Below are 17,232 nucleotides of genomic sequence, written 5' to 3' on the forward strand. Positions count from 1 at the left end.
TGGCTCTTCCCTTTACTAGTCCAATGACCTTGGACTAGTCACTTAACCATTTTGTTTCTCAGTGTAATTGTCTGTGAGATGAGAAAAATCATTCTTTCTCTGTCTCATGGGGCTGTAGGGAGGACCAAAATGAGGTCATAGATGTCAAGTGTTCTATCAGATCTAAAGCACTAAATTTTAGAAAAATGTTGAGTGAGCCAACAAGGGTTCATGAGAAATTTAATGTCAGACTAACATCATAGCCACTTGTGAAAGAGTTATCAGACTGGTAAATTTGGGAGTCTATTCTAGGTAGGAAAGGACTCCAGAGGACATATAGGACAATCTCTCCCCCATTGTACAGATGAGGAAACTGAGGCCCAGAGAGACTAAATGCATTGCTCAAGGTTACACAAGTGGTAAACAGCAAAGACTTCAGGAAGACTTCTAGCACTATTTCTCATTAGTTCACTACTAAAGAAGGAATGACATAGGCTGAATTATAGTAGAGATGGGTCAATTGAGAAACACTAGAATCCCCAAATGGTGATTAATGGATTGATACTGACCTAGAAGGTGGTCTCTAGTAGAGGGCCACCAGGATCTTCTTTGGTTCTCTTCTATTCAACAGTTTTACCAATCAATCAGATCATGGATTCATAAGATCTAATTACATAGGGATATGTTTGGGTTCAAGAAACCAACTTTACAGGAAGCAAGATGCTTCCATTCAAGCTAGAAGAGGGATGGTTGGGTAATAGTTTGTCTAAAAGTGATCTGACACATTCAGTGAACTGAAAGCTCAGTTAGAGTTAACAGGATGATAGAACCATAAAAAAGGTGAATGCAATCTTGGGTTGCATAGGACCAACATAAGTAAGCAGCAGACCTGGGTTTGAATTCAAGTCTTGTTAGTCCGAGGCTCTTTCTCCTCCACATATTGAGAAAGAAGGTCTTGGATCTTTTTTTTGGATTTCATAGGAATGGAGATGGAAGAGTCCTTAAAGGTCATGTCTAACTTCCTTATGTTTTCAAACCCTCACCTTCCATGTTAGAATCAATACTGTGTATTGGTTCCAAGGCGGAAGAACAGTAAGGGCTAGGCAATGGGGGTTCAGTGACTTGCCCAGGGTCACATAGCTAGGAAGTGTCTGAGGCCAGATATGGACCCAGGATCTCCTATATCTAAGCCTTACTCTCAATCCACTGAGCCACCCAACTCCCCCCTAAATTCCTCATTTTACAGATTAGACAACAGAAGCACAGAGAAATTAAATGATATGCCCAGGGTCCTAGTTTAGGAAATGTCTGAGGCAGGATTTGAACTCAGGTCTTCTTGATTTTAGGTCCAGCGTTGTATCTACTATGCCACCTATACCTACTGTAAGAGAAGCATAGTGCCATTAATTTATTCATACATGTAATAAACATTCATTAAGTACCTAGTATATACCACATATTCATTTGACTTCTGAGAAAGACTGTGATGTCCACTGGCTACTACAGAATGATCTCATTGGCATTCAGTCTTCCATAGCCTATGCCCAACCTACCTTTCCCATCTTCCTTCATTTCCTTCCCTTCTATGTAATCTATCACCTAGCTACACTGACTTCCTCACGTTAGGCAAACTCAACACACACAAATTCAGGTATAGGCAATTGGCAATCAAAAAAAGGTAGAAAAAGACATAAAGTAAAATATTTCAATTACACACTAAATCCAGGACATTTCCCTAAGCTACATAGAGTCTCACAAAAGTAGTTCACCCAGTCATTCTCATTTTGAGAAGCATTAGGGGGAGTTGTTACCCTGTTTTGTGCCAAACATTAGCTCCTGCATCAGATTTCCTCTGGTCACATCCATATCACAATGGTGCTTCTCTTTGTTTCATTAATGCTATTTAGTTATGAATAATGGCCCCAAAGTATAAGAGTAGTGATTCTGGGAGCTCTGATAAGCCTAAGAAATGTTGTAGAGTGCAAAATAGGACCATCACATAAGAAATACTTATTAAATAAATTAATTAAATTAAATAATAAATAACTTATTGAATAAATAAATTAAATATTAAATAACTTATTAAGTATTAAACAACAGCAATTTTTTGCTTATGTAAAGGGTCTTGGAATGTATTGGTCAAGGAAAATGATGTCCTACTCTACTTTCATCCCACATGAGATTCTAGCCCCCAGCACAGACTCTCCCATGCTTGGAATGCTCTTCCCCTTCTCCTTCACTGCCTAGCTCCCCAGGACTAAGCTCAAATCTCCCTCTCTGCAACAGGTCTTTCCAGTTCTTCCTCCCTCTAGTGCCTTTCCTCTGAGATGACCTTCCTTTTATACTGGCTCCATATTGGATGCACCTAGTTATTAGCATATTGTCTGAACCATTAGACTGTAAATTCCTTGCAGGCAGGACCCTCTTTTTGGCTTTTCTTCATATCCTCAGAGCTTAGCACAATGCCTGGTATATAGTCAGTGCTTAATAAATGCCCATTGATGGACAGAACCAAAATCCTCCTGCCTTCAACGACCTGACATTCTTCTGGGACTAAAAAGTCAATATTCCTATTATCATCTGCCCTGTTCAGATCACGTGTGGCATCCTAGGGATCAGCTCTGGGGCCCTTCGTTTTAGGAAGAACAGTGATAAACTGGAGAGCACTCACAGGGGGCCAAGCAGGAGAGTGAAATGCCACACCATCAGTTAAAGTGACTTAGCCAAGGTCACCCAGCTCATTAGTAGTAGCCCTTGGATGTCCTCATCACTAATCCAGAGCCCTTTCTGTATCCATGAGCCTTTCATTAGGAGGTCCCTATCATTCAACTGAGTCAAGGTCCAAGCAAAATCCTTTTTCCTCTGCTCAAGTCCTCTCCCACTTTGCATCAAAAATATGGAAGATGAAGCCGAGGTTCCAATCTTCAAGTGTCTCCCTGCCTCTCTACCTGGTCACTAAGGTTAATAACTTAATTTTGTTGACTTTTTCACCATCTGTCACTGGGTTATTTCTGAGAACCCACGTGCATGGAGGGAGCTGACCCTGAACGGAAGAAGCCGTCTGGTCTCCCCGTCCCTTTGTGAAAAGGATGCACAATTACTTTCATTATAGTCATTTGACAAGGTGGGTCCCCAGTGGGAGGGCAAAGGGAGGAGAAGAAGGAGGAGAAATGAATGCTCCCTTTCAAAGCACGACTCAGAAGCCACCTTCTGCATCAGGCTTTTTTGTTTTTTAAACCTTTACCTTCCATTTTAGAATCAATAAATATCTATTCCAAGGCAGAAGACTGGTAAGGACTAGGCAACTGGGGTTAAGTGACTTGACCAGGGTCATGTACCTATTAAGTATCCAAGGTCATATTTGAACCCAGGTCTGGCACTTTATCCACTGAGCCACCTAGCTGCCCCCCATCCCCCATAGAAGGCTCTTAATAAATGCTTACTGACTGACTGATTGATTGATTGATCTTATTTACCATCATGGATTCAGAGCTGGGAGAGATCTGTGAGACTGAGCCCCACTTCCTCATTTCCCAGTTGAGGAAACTAAGGCCCCTGGAGTAAATAACTAGTCCAAGGTGATCTGCTTAGTAAGTAGGAGAGGCAGGATTTGAACCCAGGTCCTGTGACTCCAAGTTGGACACTTTTTCCACTCCAGTCTTCCTGATGCCTTTGGATGCCTATTATTTCCCCTGCACAGAATAGAAGCCTCTGGAGGGCAGGCACAGCTTTTGTTTTGTCTTGGTATCTCCATTACGTAGCACAGTTCCTGGCATATAGCCTTTGGTAAATGCTTCCTTTTATTGAAGGGTTGAAGGCTTAGCCTTGTTCTGCTTGGTCCCAGAGGAACCGTGGGTAGGACTTATAAAGAATGAAAGTTGCTAACTTCCTTGAATTTCACTCCTCTATTTATTCTATACCTATATGTTTCCTGTCTGCCCTGATGGAATGCCAGCTTCTTATGAATAGGAGTTCTTTCTCTTTTGCCTTCAGGTGGGACTAGTCAGAGACTTCCAACTCTGAGACTCTCCATGATCCTGTGATTTTCTTTGTGAATGGAGCGAATGTAGGAAAGAAAGGAAAGCTGTTCTTTGAGGCAAATCACCTAGTGCCATCCTTACCCTATCAGAGACAGGGAAGAAAAGCCTCAGCCACCCTGGGGCTGGGAATGAGCCCAGAACAAACATGTGGCCCCAGGTGAGCACTCCAGAACCTGATGCCCAGAACGTTGCGCTCAAACCAGCTTCTTGCCCACAGCTCGAAGTGCGACCATTTTTCAAACCCCTGACCAAAATTCTAAAGCCAACTTGAGTAGGGCAGAAGCCAGCTCAGGCAGGCACTTGGGGGTTTTCCTGAAGGCAGCAAGGATGCCTTCCTTCCCCCAGGCTGCAGAAGAGCCTGAAGAAACCACAAGCTGGCAAGGGAGAGGAGCAGCTTCTCCCCTGAGATGGGGCAAAGAGCCCCCAAGTCTCTGCCCAGCTCTGCATGATACCAGAAGACTTGGAAAAGGGTCAGAACAGGAGGCTGTTTAGCAATTCCCTGAAGCAAGAAATCTGGGGGCAGGAGGGTGGGGAGTATCTTATTTCAGACTTGTGGAATTATCTGAGACAGCCTGTAAGACATAGAGAATCAGAAGATGTCAAAGCTGGGAAAAGCCTTAGAACAGGGGATGTCCAAGCTGGGAAGGATCTTAGAACAGAGAATGCCAACTGGGAAGGGCATCAGAACAAAACATTTTAGAACTGGGAGAAGCCTGAGAGTGCCAGGGCTGGGACAGGCTTTAGAACATAAAATTTAGAACTGGGATTGATCTCAGCAAATCAACTTGGCAGGCTCTTTATAACTTGACTCCTTCCTGCTTTTCCAACCTTCCCTTCCACCTCCCATTCAGTGTTACCTCCTTTCCTTGCATGATACAGTTGGTCCCCCAACTCTGGGCATTTTCTCTGCTATTCTCCATGCCTGGAATGTTCTCCCTCCTCATCCTCATCTCCAGGCTTCCTTCAAGACTCAACTAAAATCCCACCTTCTGCAGAAAGCCTTGACATTATCTAGAATTTATCCTTTATCTGCATTATTGCCATCTAGTTGTTTGCATAGAATCTTCCCACTTAAACTTCAATAATACCAATGGCAGGACTTGATTTTGCTTTTCTTTGTTTATGTCCAGTATCTAGTACAGTGCCTGGCACATAGTAGGTGCTTCCTAAATCCTTCTTGATTTGTTATTGACCCAGGGAAACTCCTAAATACAAGCCTTCTGCAGAATTTTATTCTATCCCAAAGCCTCAGGTTTCCATACTACATGGAGCAGACACTCTGGGCCAGAACCTCCTCAGGGCTTGTCTTCGCAAGCCTTACCCAATGCGCTCCTGCTCCATCTCCTCCATTTTCTCAGCTCGGGCGATCACTCTGTTGATAATCTCCTTTTCCTCATCAGTCAGCTCTTCATTCTTTCTTGATCCTGCAGGCTGGTCACGGTGGACAGACCAACCTGTTGGGAGCCTGAAATGCAAATGCAAAAACTCTATAATGGTGCATAGGAAAATTGAACAGATAGAGACAAACCCTTGTAGGGAAGGTGCTAGAAACCTCCAAGTGAAATTATTTTGGGCACATTTTGGTGAACCTATGGCACGTGTGTTGGAGAGGGCTGCTCCCTTCCTCCTCTCCACCATGCCTGAGGAAATTTCTCACTTCACCCACCCCTCTGCCCAGCAGCCCAATAGGAGCACTTCCTCCCTCCTCTGTCTAGGGAAAGGGGGAAGCTCGCATGTGGTGTTAGGGTGTAGTTTGGGCACTCTGTCTCTAAAAGATTCACCACCTTTTGGTTTTGGAAAAATAAATAGCCAGAATATGTAGCTGAGCCTTCATTTCCTTGTCTATAAAATGGGAATAATAATGCTTTCAGTACCTCTCATAAAGAGTAATTACAAGATGCAAATGAGATTTTACATTTATTCACTCATTCATTTATCTATCCGTGCATTAATTCATTTCATTCAGCTTACTTATTTATATAGCTTTAAAAAAATTTTAGACCCTTACGTTCTGTCTTAGAATCAATACTAAATATTGATTCCAAGACAGAAGAGTGATAATGGGGATAATCCTGCTATGCCTCTCTCAATGTGAGTTCTGGGGCCAGTCACATCCATTTTCAGATTCTTGGGTTCCTCTCCTGTAAAATGGTCACAGTAATCCCTGTCCTATCTACCTCATAAGATCATGAAGAGGTTGAAAAGAGATAATGGATTTTGAAATGCTTTTTAAAAAAAGTTGGAAAAACTCAATGCTCTGGCAAGCTATACGGAGGATGATTAATAAAGTATTTCACGCTATGGTTCACTGACTAAACTGAGAGTTTCATTATCTCAGGGAGGGGTATGGGGTTGAGCCCAGTCATTGTTAGACCACTAGAGAGCTTTGCCTCCATTAAAGAAGGAAAAATTAAGCCCAATCAGTAAATAGCGCTCCAGTTCCATTAGCTGTCAGCATCTATTATTTCTGCTCCTCCAAATTGTGTCAGCAGGCATGAAATTGCCTTTTGACACTTGAGCTTGGAAAGTGAAAGCCATGTCTACCCTCCCTCTTACTCTTCCTCTGTCCCTCCCAGCTTCACTCACACATTCTCTCCCACTCCTCCCTGGTGTCCAGGAGTTTGGACACTGGAAGAAAACATAAGCTGGTGTCCTGGGTAGATAAAGCCAGACCAGGAACCAAGGAAATCTAGATCTGAAATTCTTAACCTTTGTGATCCACTGGTCTCCTTTGAAGGTCTAGAGAAACCTATGAACCCTACTCATCATAATGCCTTTTAATTCATAAGATTACAAAGGAAATTAGTCATGTTGAAGATGTAATTCTTTCCCATCTGAGATCACAGAACTCCTGAAATCTACACATGGATTGCTCTGAGGTCAATGGATCTCTGTCCTGGATGGATCACAAGACTCTAGAATCAGAGATCTATAAAGGACCTCATCCAATCCATCCCTCCCCCATTTTTCAGATGAGGAAAATGAAGGACAGAGGAGTTCAGTGACTTGCTCAGAGTCACACAGCTAGCAAGTCTCTGAGGGAGTTTCCTCAGTGGGAATTCTTTTCACCAATTAAAACATTGGTCTAGATGTTCATCCTCAATCCCTACCCTCAAACAACAAAAAGGTAAAAGTCCAAATGTGGTAAAGATGGAATGAAGAAATGTTGGAAAGCCTATGGTCCCTCTGTGTGACAAGGAACCTTAGAGACCTTTGCACTACTCTTTCTAGGACCTGTTTCCCATCACTTTAATAATTACTCTTCATCTCTTGCCTTTCTCCAAGGCTCCTATGTTTTTTTTTTTCTCCTATGTTTGTCCATAGCCTTTGTAAACCTCCATGGCTAACATTGGACATATTCAGGGTCCAACCAACATGGAATAAATCATAAGAATTTCTGTCATCATTTCCCCTAAAATTCACACTTACTCCTGGTCCCCTGGCTATTCAGAATGACCCAGACCTTAGACAGTCTAGTTTATTCCCTCCATATTGCTTCACAAGCATTCAAATGGGTACATGACCCACAGAGTTCTCTAGCTTCCCAGATCTAACCCTATGAGCTTTGAATTACTAAGCAAACAGGAGGTTCCACAGAACATGCACACACATATCCCTTCTGATAATTTTCCTCCCTAGCAGATGGGCAGAACCCACCTCAAGGGCATCATGCATTTCTCTAAACCTAATTCCCTGGTCACAGAAGACGTAGCAGACAAACAGCAAAGCCTGTGTTTCAAAACATCTCCAATCTGCCTCTGCGGAACTCACTGCCTCCTGTTGATTTCTCTGTTCTCATTCCAAGAGTAAACAGCAAAAACATGAGATCAGCTTTGCCAACTGAATGCTCTTCACCTACCGGAGATTCAGATTATTGGGGGAGGCGGATAGCGGTGGAGAAGCGGTCCATGTGGACAGGAACAGTCTTTGATTCTCAGTAACAATCACACGTGGAATAATAATGGCAACCTAAGATTCGATTCACACAGTGGCATGTTATATCTATGGTTAACAAAGTGTTTTATAGACATTACTGCCACCATCTCACACCAATTCGATAAGATAGATAAGGCAAAAAGGATCTCTGGGTAGGGCACAGCAGCATTGTGGAGAGAATGCTGAATTAGGCTCAGAAAGATGAAATTGGTTGAAATTTTGCTCACAAAAAATAAAAACAATAAATAAAATCCATCCATACACCAAGGGAAACACTTAAATATGAAACAAGAAGTGGGTGGGAGGTTGGGTCTAGGAAGGAAAGGAATTAGGTTTTTGAATGTTATAGAGAGGGAAAAAATGTTCAGGTCATAAGCTTGCACTGAATTTGGCCCTATCCTTTGAACACAGTGCACAAAAATAAGATCTCTCGATTCTTTTTATGTTTTTGGCCTAATGAAGTTCTCAGTGTTGGGTTAAATTAAGCTACAGACACATTTCATGATAATCACCAGTATTTAGCATCATCAGTTCCTTTAAATATGCAACAATATCTCCGCCAGAAGTCAAAGACTGGTTTCCTGAAAGTTTCTCAGGTCCTTACAAGTCATGTGGTCAATTAACTTAAGTCATGTGGTCAATTAACTTCTCTAGGCTTTGGTTTTTTCATCTGTAAAATGGGAAAATAGCTGTAGTTACTTAGCTCAAATGAGACAAGTTTTAAGGGGCCATACTTTTATAATTAACTTGGAGTGACAGGAAGATTTGTAAGAATTATTTGTGTTTTTAAAGGAGGAAAATTAAAGGGATGTTGCTAGACTTCACAAATCCTAAAATCAGAATGGTAACTAGGGCAGGGTAACTGGGACTTTGTGTCAGGGCACCTAAATTTAGAGAATGCTTAAAGCATTTGAAATCCTTCAGCAGCAAAGACACAACTAAGGTAGGACTGAGTTAGTAAGCATAACTAGTCAAAATAAGTAGCTACCAAATGACTACTTTTTCCTAATTTCTCCTAGCAGCTCTAAGTGAGTTCTTCCCTCACTTACCCACTACACTGTCCTCTCTGGTAAGTAGAGTTTTATAGTCTTTCCTGTATAACTAGATTTGTATTTTTTTAAAAAGTTGACCTGGGGGCACATTTTATGCTGCATCAAAGACTTGGATAAGGGAAGCTAGGTGGCTCAGTGGATAGAGAACCAGGTTTGGAGTCAGGAGGTTTGGGGTTCAAATTTGATCTCAGATACTTCCTAGCTGTGTTACCCTGGGCAAGTCACTTAACCCAGTTTGCTTAGTTTTTACCACACCTCTGCTATGGAAACAATACTTAGCATTGATTCTGAAATAGAAGATAAGGTCGGGTTTTTTAAGCAAAGTAATTGGGAACTATTAAAAAATAAATTAAAATACAATAAAACATAGATAAAATTACATTTTGAAACTAAATCAATATGTGACCAGTTTCTGTTTGTCTAATACCACTGATCTAGTTAAACCACTTCCCATATTTTATAGTTGAGGCAATTGAGGCTCCAAGGAGCTAAGTGATCTGCCCATAGTCATACAAGCTGGAAGATAATGAAAGGCAATCTTTGTATGTAGGTATTCCTGAATATGGGCAACTAGATGGTACAGTTAATATCTAGGTAGAGTTCAAATATAGTTTCTGACACTTCCTAGCTAAGTGATCCTGGGCAAGTTATTTGATCCTCTTTGCCTCAGTTTCCTCATCTGTTAAATGAGTTGGTGAAGGAAATGGCAAACCTCTCCAATATTTCTGCCAAGAAACCCCAAACGGGATCATGAAGAGTAGGACATGAGTAAAATGAAAGAAGCTTCCAGAACCCAAGTCTAGGATTCTGTTCATTATGCCTCAGTACCACACTAGGAGAACAATTCTTGTCCTACCTATCTTGTCTCAAGTCTCTCCAGACTCTAATCCTCCATGCAGCTGCCAAAGGGATATCCCCAAAGGACAGGTCTGATCATGTCACTTCCCTGTACTTGGATTTCTCTAACTTTCTAGGTGGTGCCAGCCTGCCAACAGGAAGAGCTGGGCCTTTGGATCCATTCATAAAGCCCCAGGGGGCAAGAGAACCAGAATTAAAGGAAAGCAAACTCAAAGCCTGGGCTGCTGCTTTGTGTGAGTTGTTTTGAAAAATGAAAGTGCTTTTGTCTATTCCGTAAGGACCTCTATGACATCCATGGGGGAAGGTTTCTGTGTGGAATGCAGTATTTAACTCTATATGTATGATAGTCATAGTATTCAAAGAAAGAAGCAGAGAAGAATTTGCTGATGGCATTTCCAATGCTAATCTCCCACAGTATTACTAGAGGTCCAAAAGAGTCTGAAAAGTTCCTTCCCAGGCAAATTATTGCTTCTATAATCCCACGAATGCCAAACTGTGAATAGAGAACCGAAATCTCAGCAAGTGCCTGCAATTCAGGGGCAAAGAGCACATCTGGTCTTCACAGTTCTCCTTGAAAACCACTCAGGCAACTCTGCCAGGGAAAGCCAATTCCAGGTTCTCATGGGAATTTTAAACAAGCCCTTGACCAAGACATTTCTACCTATGTGACTGAATAAATCACATGAATAAATAAATGAAAAAGAAAGCATGTATTAAGCACATACTATGTGCCAAGTTCTGTGTTAAGGATGGGGGATAGCAATACAAAAAGCAAGATAATTCCTCTCCTCGAGGAGCTCTTTTTTCCCCCAGAGAATAGGAGGAGCCATGAAGGGGGGGGGGAGAGAGGGATGGAGGCAGAGAGACAGACAGAGACAGAGACAGAGAGAAGGAGAGAGAGAGAGAGAGAGAGAGAGAGAGAGAGAGAGAGAGAGAGAGAGAGAGAGAGAGAGAGAGAGAGAGAGAGAGAGAGAGAGAGAGAGAGAGAGAGAGAGAGAGAAGAGAGAGAGCAAGGAGCTATATTCTAATTGGATAAACAACAGGATAGGGAAGAATGGTGATTTCATCTGTAAATAAAAGCTTTAATTAGATATTCTTTAAGATCTCTTTCTCTGCAATTCTACTTTCTATGATTTATGACTCCAAGTTGATGTGAAGGAAAGGCTTTGTCTGCCCAAAGAGACTGACAATGCCCCAGAATGTTAACCCAACTAGTAATATCTATGAACTGTCTATGGTCCTGACCCAGCTTCAGGAAGCTCTCCATCTCACAAAGCCTACAAACAATGCCAGAACCAGTATTCAAGCTGGAAGAGGGATCTTGGAGATGATCCAGTCTAACCTCCTCTCTGTACAGATGCAGAAACCTAAGATAAGATTAGGGAAGGAACTTGCCCTAGGCCACATGCAAGTTAATTGCAGCTCTGTGATGCAGTGGATAGAGTATATTTCCTGACCAGAAGTCCTGACTCAGACACTTGCTAGTTGGGTGATTCTAGGCAAATCACTAAACTTCTCAGGCTCAGTTTTCTAATCTATAAAATGGGAATAATAATAGCACCTAAATAATCATCAGAATAATCTGGCACTGACTAAGAAATAGAGTGGTGAATAAATGGAATAGATTAAGTAATCAACACGTGCCAGTTATTGTCCATAGCAACTCAGAGTTCAATGAACCCAAGGTACAAGCTTTTGGGGAAATAACTCACTGTTTGACAAAAACTGCTGAGAAAACTAGAGAGCAGTATGGCAGAGACTAGAACATAGACCAATATCTCATACCACACACCAGGATAAAATCAAAATGAATACTTGATCTATAAATAAAGGTTGACACCATAAGCAAATTTGGGAGCATGGATTTTAAAAAGTGCCGCTAAAAATATTTTGGTACACTCCTATCAGACTGGCCAATATGACAGTAAAGAACTGCTATAAATATTTTTGTACAAGAAGGTCCTTTCCATCTTTTAAAAATCTCTTTGGGATACAGACCTAATAGTGGTATTACTGGATCAAAGGGTATGCTTGGGCATAGTTCCAAATTGCCCTCCAGAACAGTTGGATCAGTTTGCAACTCTACCAACAATGCATTAGTGTCCCAATTTTGCCATATTCCCTCCAACATTTATCACTTTCCTTTACCATCATATTGGCCAATCTGATAGGAGTGAGGCTGTACCAAAATATTTTAGTGGCACTTTTTGTACTGGAAAAAGAATTGGAAACTAAGGGGTTGTCCATCACTTGGGGAATTGATGAACAAAGTGGTACACAGTTGTAATAGATCCTAACTGTGCCATAAGAAAGGATGAACAGGTTGAGTTAAGAAAAACCTGGAAAAGCTAGCATGAACTGATACAAAACGAAGTGAAAAGAACCAGGAGAACGATGTATACAATGACGGAAATATTATATGATGATCAACTGTGAAGGACTAAACCATTACAGTAAAACAAGTCTCCAAAATAATCATAAGAACCTCATGATGAAAATACTATCCACAGCCAAAGAAGGAACTGTTGGAATCTGAAGCAGATCAAACCATGCCATTTTCTACTTTATAGCCTTCATGAAATTTTTATTGTATGTATCATATGTGTCTTCTATAATGACATGAGCAATATGGAAATATATATTGCATGAAAGTATGGGTATAGCCTATATTAGACTATTTACTACCTTGGGGAGGAAGCCAGGGAGGGGAGGGAGAGGGAAAATCTGAATTCTCAATAGTCAGAAAACAATCATTAAAAATTATTTCTATATGTAATTGAAAAAAGGAAAAGAAATTGTGATAGCATCTATAACATATATAGCCTGTTTCCTTACACTTTAAATTAATGATTAGGCTAGATGATTTCTGAGGGCCTCTCCAACTCTAAATCTATGCTCTAATCTTCTAAAGTGATCAAGTGAATGGGGGTGGTTGGCTGGTACTGTGAATTAGCCTTAGGCTAGCTTTTTTCTAGACTTGTGCTTCAAACTGCCTTATATTATGACTTCACAACTTAGCTTTCTTGAACTCCTGGGACTTCTCCAGTACCAATTTGCCCTAGAACAAGATCCCTTCTCCCTCCTGTCTCTCAAGCACTTTCCTCAGTGAAAACTCAGCACACAACTCCAAAACCTCCTCCTAATTCTATCTGCCATGATGCATCTTCTCAATGTCACCTGACAAAAAGTTGGACCTCAAGAAAGAACATGGAACAATCAAGAGGAAACTGGTAGTACAGTGAAGAGAGGACTAGTCCCAGAATCAGGAAAACTTGAGTTTGAATCTGACCTCAGACCTCTTACTAGTTATGTGACTTTTGTAAAGTCATTAACTTTCATTTGCCTCAGTTTTCTCAATGGTAAAATGAATATAATAATAGCACCTACCTTTAAGGTTGTTATGAGGATTCAATTAGATAATATTTATTTTTAGAAGCCCAGTAGGCATTATGTAAATGCTTATTCTCTTCTTTTCCAGTTTCATAATAACCCTCCTTCAATGAATTTAATACCAGGTCATACATGTAGTAAACACTTAATAGAGATTTATTGATCATCATCTCTGCAACCATTGATACTCTGCCTAGACTCACTCCTAAAATTTTAACATGCTCCCACACTCTTCTGTTCTTCCCATCTCAGTGATTCTGAACCCCTAGCTGGTAGTATGCAAATTAAATGCAAACTGTCTTAATCCTACCTTCTTTAGACTCAATTCCTCCAATACCACACTAGAGATCCAACCGTCCCTTATATTGTGCCCTGTGGAATATTCTCCATAATTAATATCATTTCACTTGTCTTTCACCTCTTCCTTTTTCACTCCTTTCATCTTTTGGCACTTACTGAGATCTGGCTCCCTCCTGATGAAACTGCTTCCCTTGCAACCCTTTTCAGTATTGGTTGCATTTTTCCCTCATACTCATACTCATAACTCCTTGGTCATGGGGGCCAAATTGGAATATTCCATGCTCCCCACTGATACTTCCAGACTTTTACTATTATAATTTAGCATCCTCTCTCTTTTTAACCCCTTACCTTCTGCCTTAGAATTCATATTAAGTATTGGTTCCAAGACACAAGAGTGGTAAGGGCTAGTCAAGAGTTAAGTGGTGTACCCAGAATCACACAGCTGGGAAGTGTCAAGCTAGATTTGGACCTCCCATCTCCAAGCCTAGTTTCCTATCCACTCAACCACCTATCTGCCCCTTAGCAACATCTCTTCATATGAAGCTAACACCATCCAACGTTATCTTCCACTCTATATCCTGATGGCCATTATCTATTGATCCTGAAGAAGACAATCCCCTTCTTTTTTCAATGTGTTGCATGCCTGGCTCTCAACCTTTCTGTCCATATCAACTTCTGCCCTCACACTAGGGTACATCAACCTATATGTAGACATTCTCTCAAATGCCTTAACTTCCCAGTTCCTCAATCTACTCGATTCACATAGCCTATTTCTCTGCTCTACCCAAACTACATAAACAGATGGTCATTTGTTATAAAATTTCACAAAGGATTACTGTATTCCTCACCAATCACAACACAGTGGTTCTTTAGTTTCTGGAAGCCACCATCTCAATAAATGATGCTTAATCAAATGAGACCAAGTTCCATAAACATGAACACATACATGCATATACGATGTAATACTTTCTAAGAGACAAAGGTAGAGAATAAGCATTTATAAGGTGACCACTCTGTGCCAGGCACTGGGCTAAGCACTTTTCAACAAATATTACCTCATTTGATCTTCAAAAGAACCCTGCCAAGTAGGAACTATTATCATCCCCATTTTATAGTTGAAAAAAAGGAGGCAAACAGAAGTTAAGTAACTTGCCTAGAGTCACACAGCTAGCAAGTATCTAAGGTCACATTTGAACTCAAGTCTTCCTGATTTCAGGCTCGATACTCATCCACTATACCACCAGCTGATGTTAGACAAAACAAAGGGAATTTAATGCATGAATGATCAACCATGGTGATATGGAAAGAGCATTAGGTTTGAATAAGAAGTCTTGGATCTAGACCGCAGTTCTGTCTCTTATTACCCATATGATTTTAGGTAAGGCATTTGACCTTTTCAGGCTTCAGATTCCTATTTTGTAGAAAGAGAGAAGAGGATTAGCTAATCTCAAAGGTGTCTTCTAACTCTTGATCTATGATCATGAAAGTCTCTTGGCCTCAGATTCCTCTTTTGAAAAGGAGACGTTGAACTAAGGCCATTTCTAGCTCTAAGTTTATGATCTTATAGCTCTAGGATCCCATGTATTTGTCTATTCCATTTATTCTTGTGATGATTTGACTTTAAGTTCTCACTTGGTTCCCTTCTTGGGAGGTAGAAATCTATAATCCATTCCTTCCAATGTTCCTCTTACTGGACATGATTTTATAACACAGCTTGTGTTACTTTTTTGAATACATTTCATTAGCTTCTGACTAACTATCACCCCCAAACATCCAATTTCCAGCATGGCTCAGTTCATGGACCACAATAGATTAGTTTGATTGGGGGAATGAAAATAGTGAGATGGATAAAAAGAGTTCATTTGCTTCCCAGAATTCCAAAGTCAGAAACAACTGCATCTTCAGCAGGAGATGAAGGGATTTGGTTCTGGTGGCTTAAAAGGCTACTCCCACCTGCAGTGATTTCAAAAACGTGGTTCTCAGCACAATCTGCTACATCTCCCTCTAGTATAAAATTAACAGACTTATTTCCTAGGGACTGATGAAGAAGAGGAAAGAGATTGATACATGCTACAAAGAGGGCATCAAACTGCTCCCACTTTAGAAGTCATGCTGCTTTCCATGGTGGATTCAGGGAAGTCTTACACAGATAACATCTGGGAGAGATTTTACTGGCCCCCGAATGTCATCCTGGCACGATAGATGGGAAGAGTGGTGGTAATGAAGCCTGTTTACCACAAGTTAATGATCCAGCAGGATGTGGACGTCGGACTGCTCATTTGGGGATAAAGTAGAACTAATTTGACTGTGTGCCATTGTTCAGGAACAAACTGGTATCTTTTAGTAGGTAGCTGGGTAGTAGAAAAATCAAGTAGGGCTGCCAGCTTATAATCAGTTGTTCCTAATTCTTTCCTAGAGAAGCAGCTAGGAGTGAGTAGTGGTTAGCATGTTGGGCTGGCTTGGGGGTAGGAAGACGTGGATTCATATCCTACCTCTGACCCTAATTGTGACCATGTAACTAACAATCACTACACATTGCTAAACTTCTGTTTCCTCACATATAAAATGGGCATAATAATAGCAACACTATTTAACTTCATGGAACTGTTATGAGACTCAAATGAGTTCACTTGTAAAAAGTAAACTTTGCCCCCACTGTTTACGGAGGGGAGGAGGGAAGGGTGTTGAGACTTGTGACTTAACTGGCATGGGAAACTTTCAGTATAGAAACTTTCTCTCCCATAGAGATGATCATTTCTTTTGTAATTTTTATCCTCATTGAGCATGATCACAAATTGAATATGTATCAGAGGTTAGACTTCCTACTCTAGTTTTCTTGAGTTCAAGGCATTTCCTCTATCTTCACTTCTTACCAACACAAGAAGGGAACTAGATTAAAAGCCAGATTCCAAGCAAGAAATACTTGAGTGAAAGTGCATGTCTGACACATTCCTTACTGACTGTGTGACCCTGGACAAGTCACTTAACCTTGATTACCCAGTGAGGTAACTAGGACAGATATTATCTCCATTTTAAAGCTGAGGAAACAGAAGCCCAGATAGGTCAAAGACTTTGTTCAGGATTATGTCTGTAAGTTAGAGGGATAAGACTTCAACTCAGGTGTCCTAGCTCCAAGTCCAATGTGTGATCTCTCCACCAGGCTGTTTGGAAGCATGTGAGAGTTACCTAAAGGCGTAATATCTAATGGATAAAGTCTGGACTTGGAGTCAGGAAGACTTGGATTCAGGTCCTGCCTCTGACACATATTAACTATGATTAAAGGTTGTACAATAACTCATGATCAAAATAATGGCCTTGGGGCATCAAGGACAAATTAAATTTTGTTTGATATTCTGGGTGGGAGAAGGCAAGAATATATGACAATTTTTAAATGGATTTTCATGAGAAATGTTTAAACTAAAAAAATGTTTTTGTATTTTCAAACATATTAAAAGCTCACTTATTTGGAAATATTTACCCAGCAGTGAAAAAATAAGAATATTGCAGTAGGAATGAATCTCTATAATTACATCTAAATGAAATATTCTCTCTCCTACTCTGTGCCTTTGCAAAGGAAAATCTTATGCCTGGAATGCACTCCCTCTTCATCCCTATTAAGATTCCTTGTTTTCTTTAAGGACCAAATCAGGTGCCCCTTCGTTATGAAAGAACTTTCC

The 17,232-nt window shown here is 40.8% G+C and overlaps 1 protein-coding gene across 9 annotated transcripts in view; it reads right to left on the bottom strand.

The window, feature by feature from the left end:
* RPH3A (rabphilin 3A) overlaps positions 1-17,232 on the bottom strand; it is a 344,277-nt gene that overhangs the window by 91,672 nt on the left and 235,373 nt on the right. For all 9 annotated transcript variants that reach the window (XM_056821712.1, XM_056821714.1, XM_056821718.1 and 6 more), the window contains one exon: positions 5,341-5,484. In XM_056821712.1, the coding sequence (XP_056677690.1) occupies positions 5,341-5,484 (144 nt within the window). The remainder of the gene's footprint in view (positions 1-5,340; positions 5,485-17,232) is intronic.

This window comes from Monodelphis domestica, chromosome 3, assembly GCF_027887165.1.
Source record: "Monodelphis domestica isolate mMonDom1 chromosome 3, mMonDom1.pri, whole genome shotgun sequence".
In the NCBI taxonomy this organism is placed as follows: Eukaryota; Metazoa; Chordata; class Mammalia; order Didelphimorphia; family Didelphidae; genus Monodelphis; species Monodelphis domestica.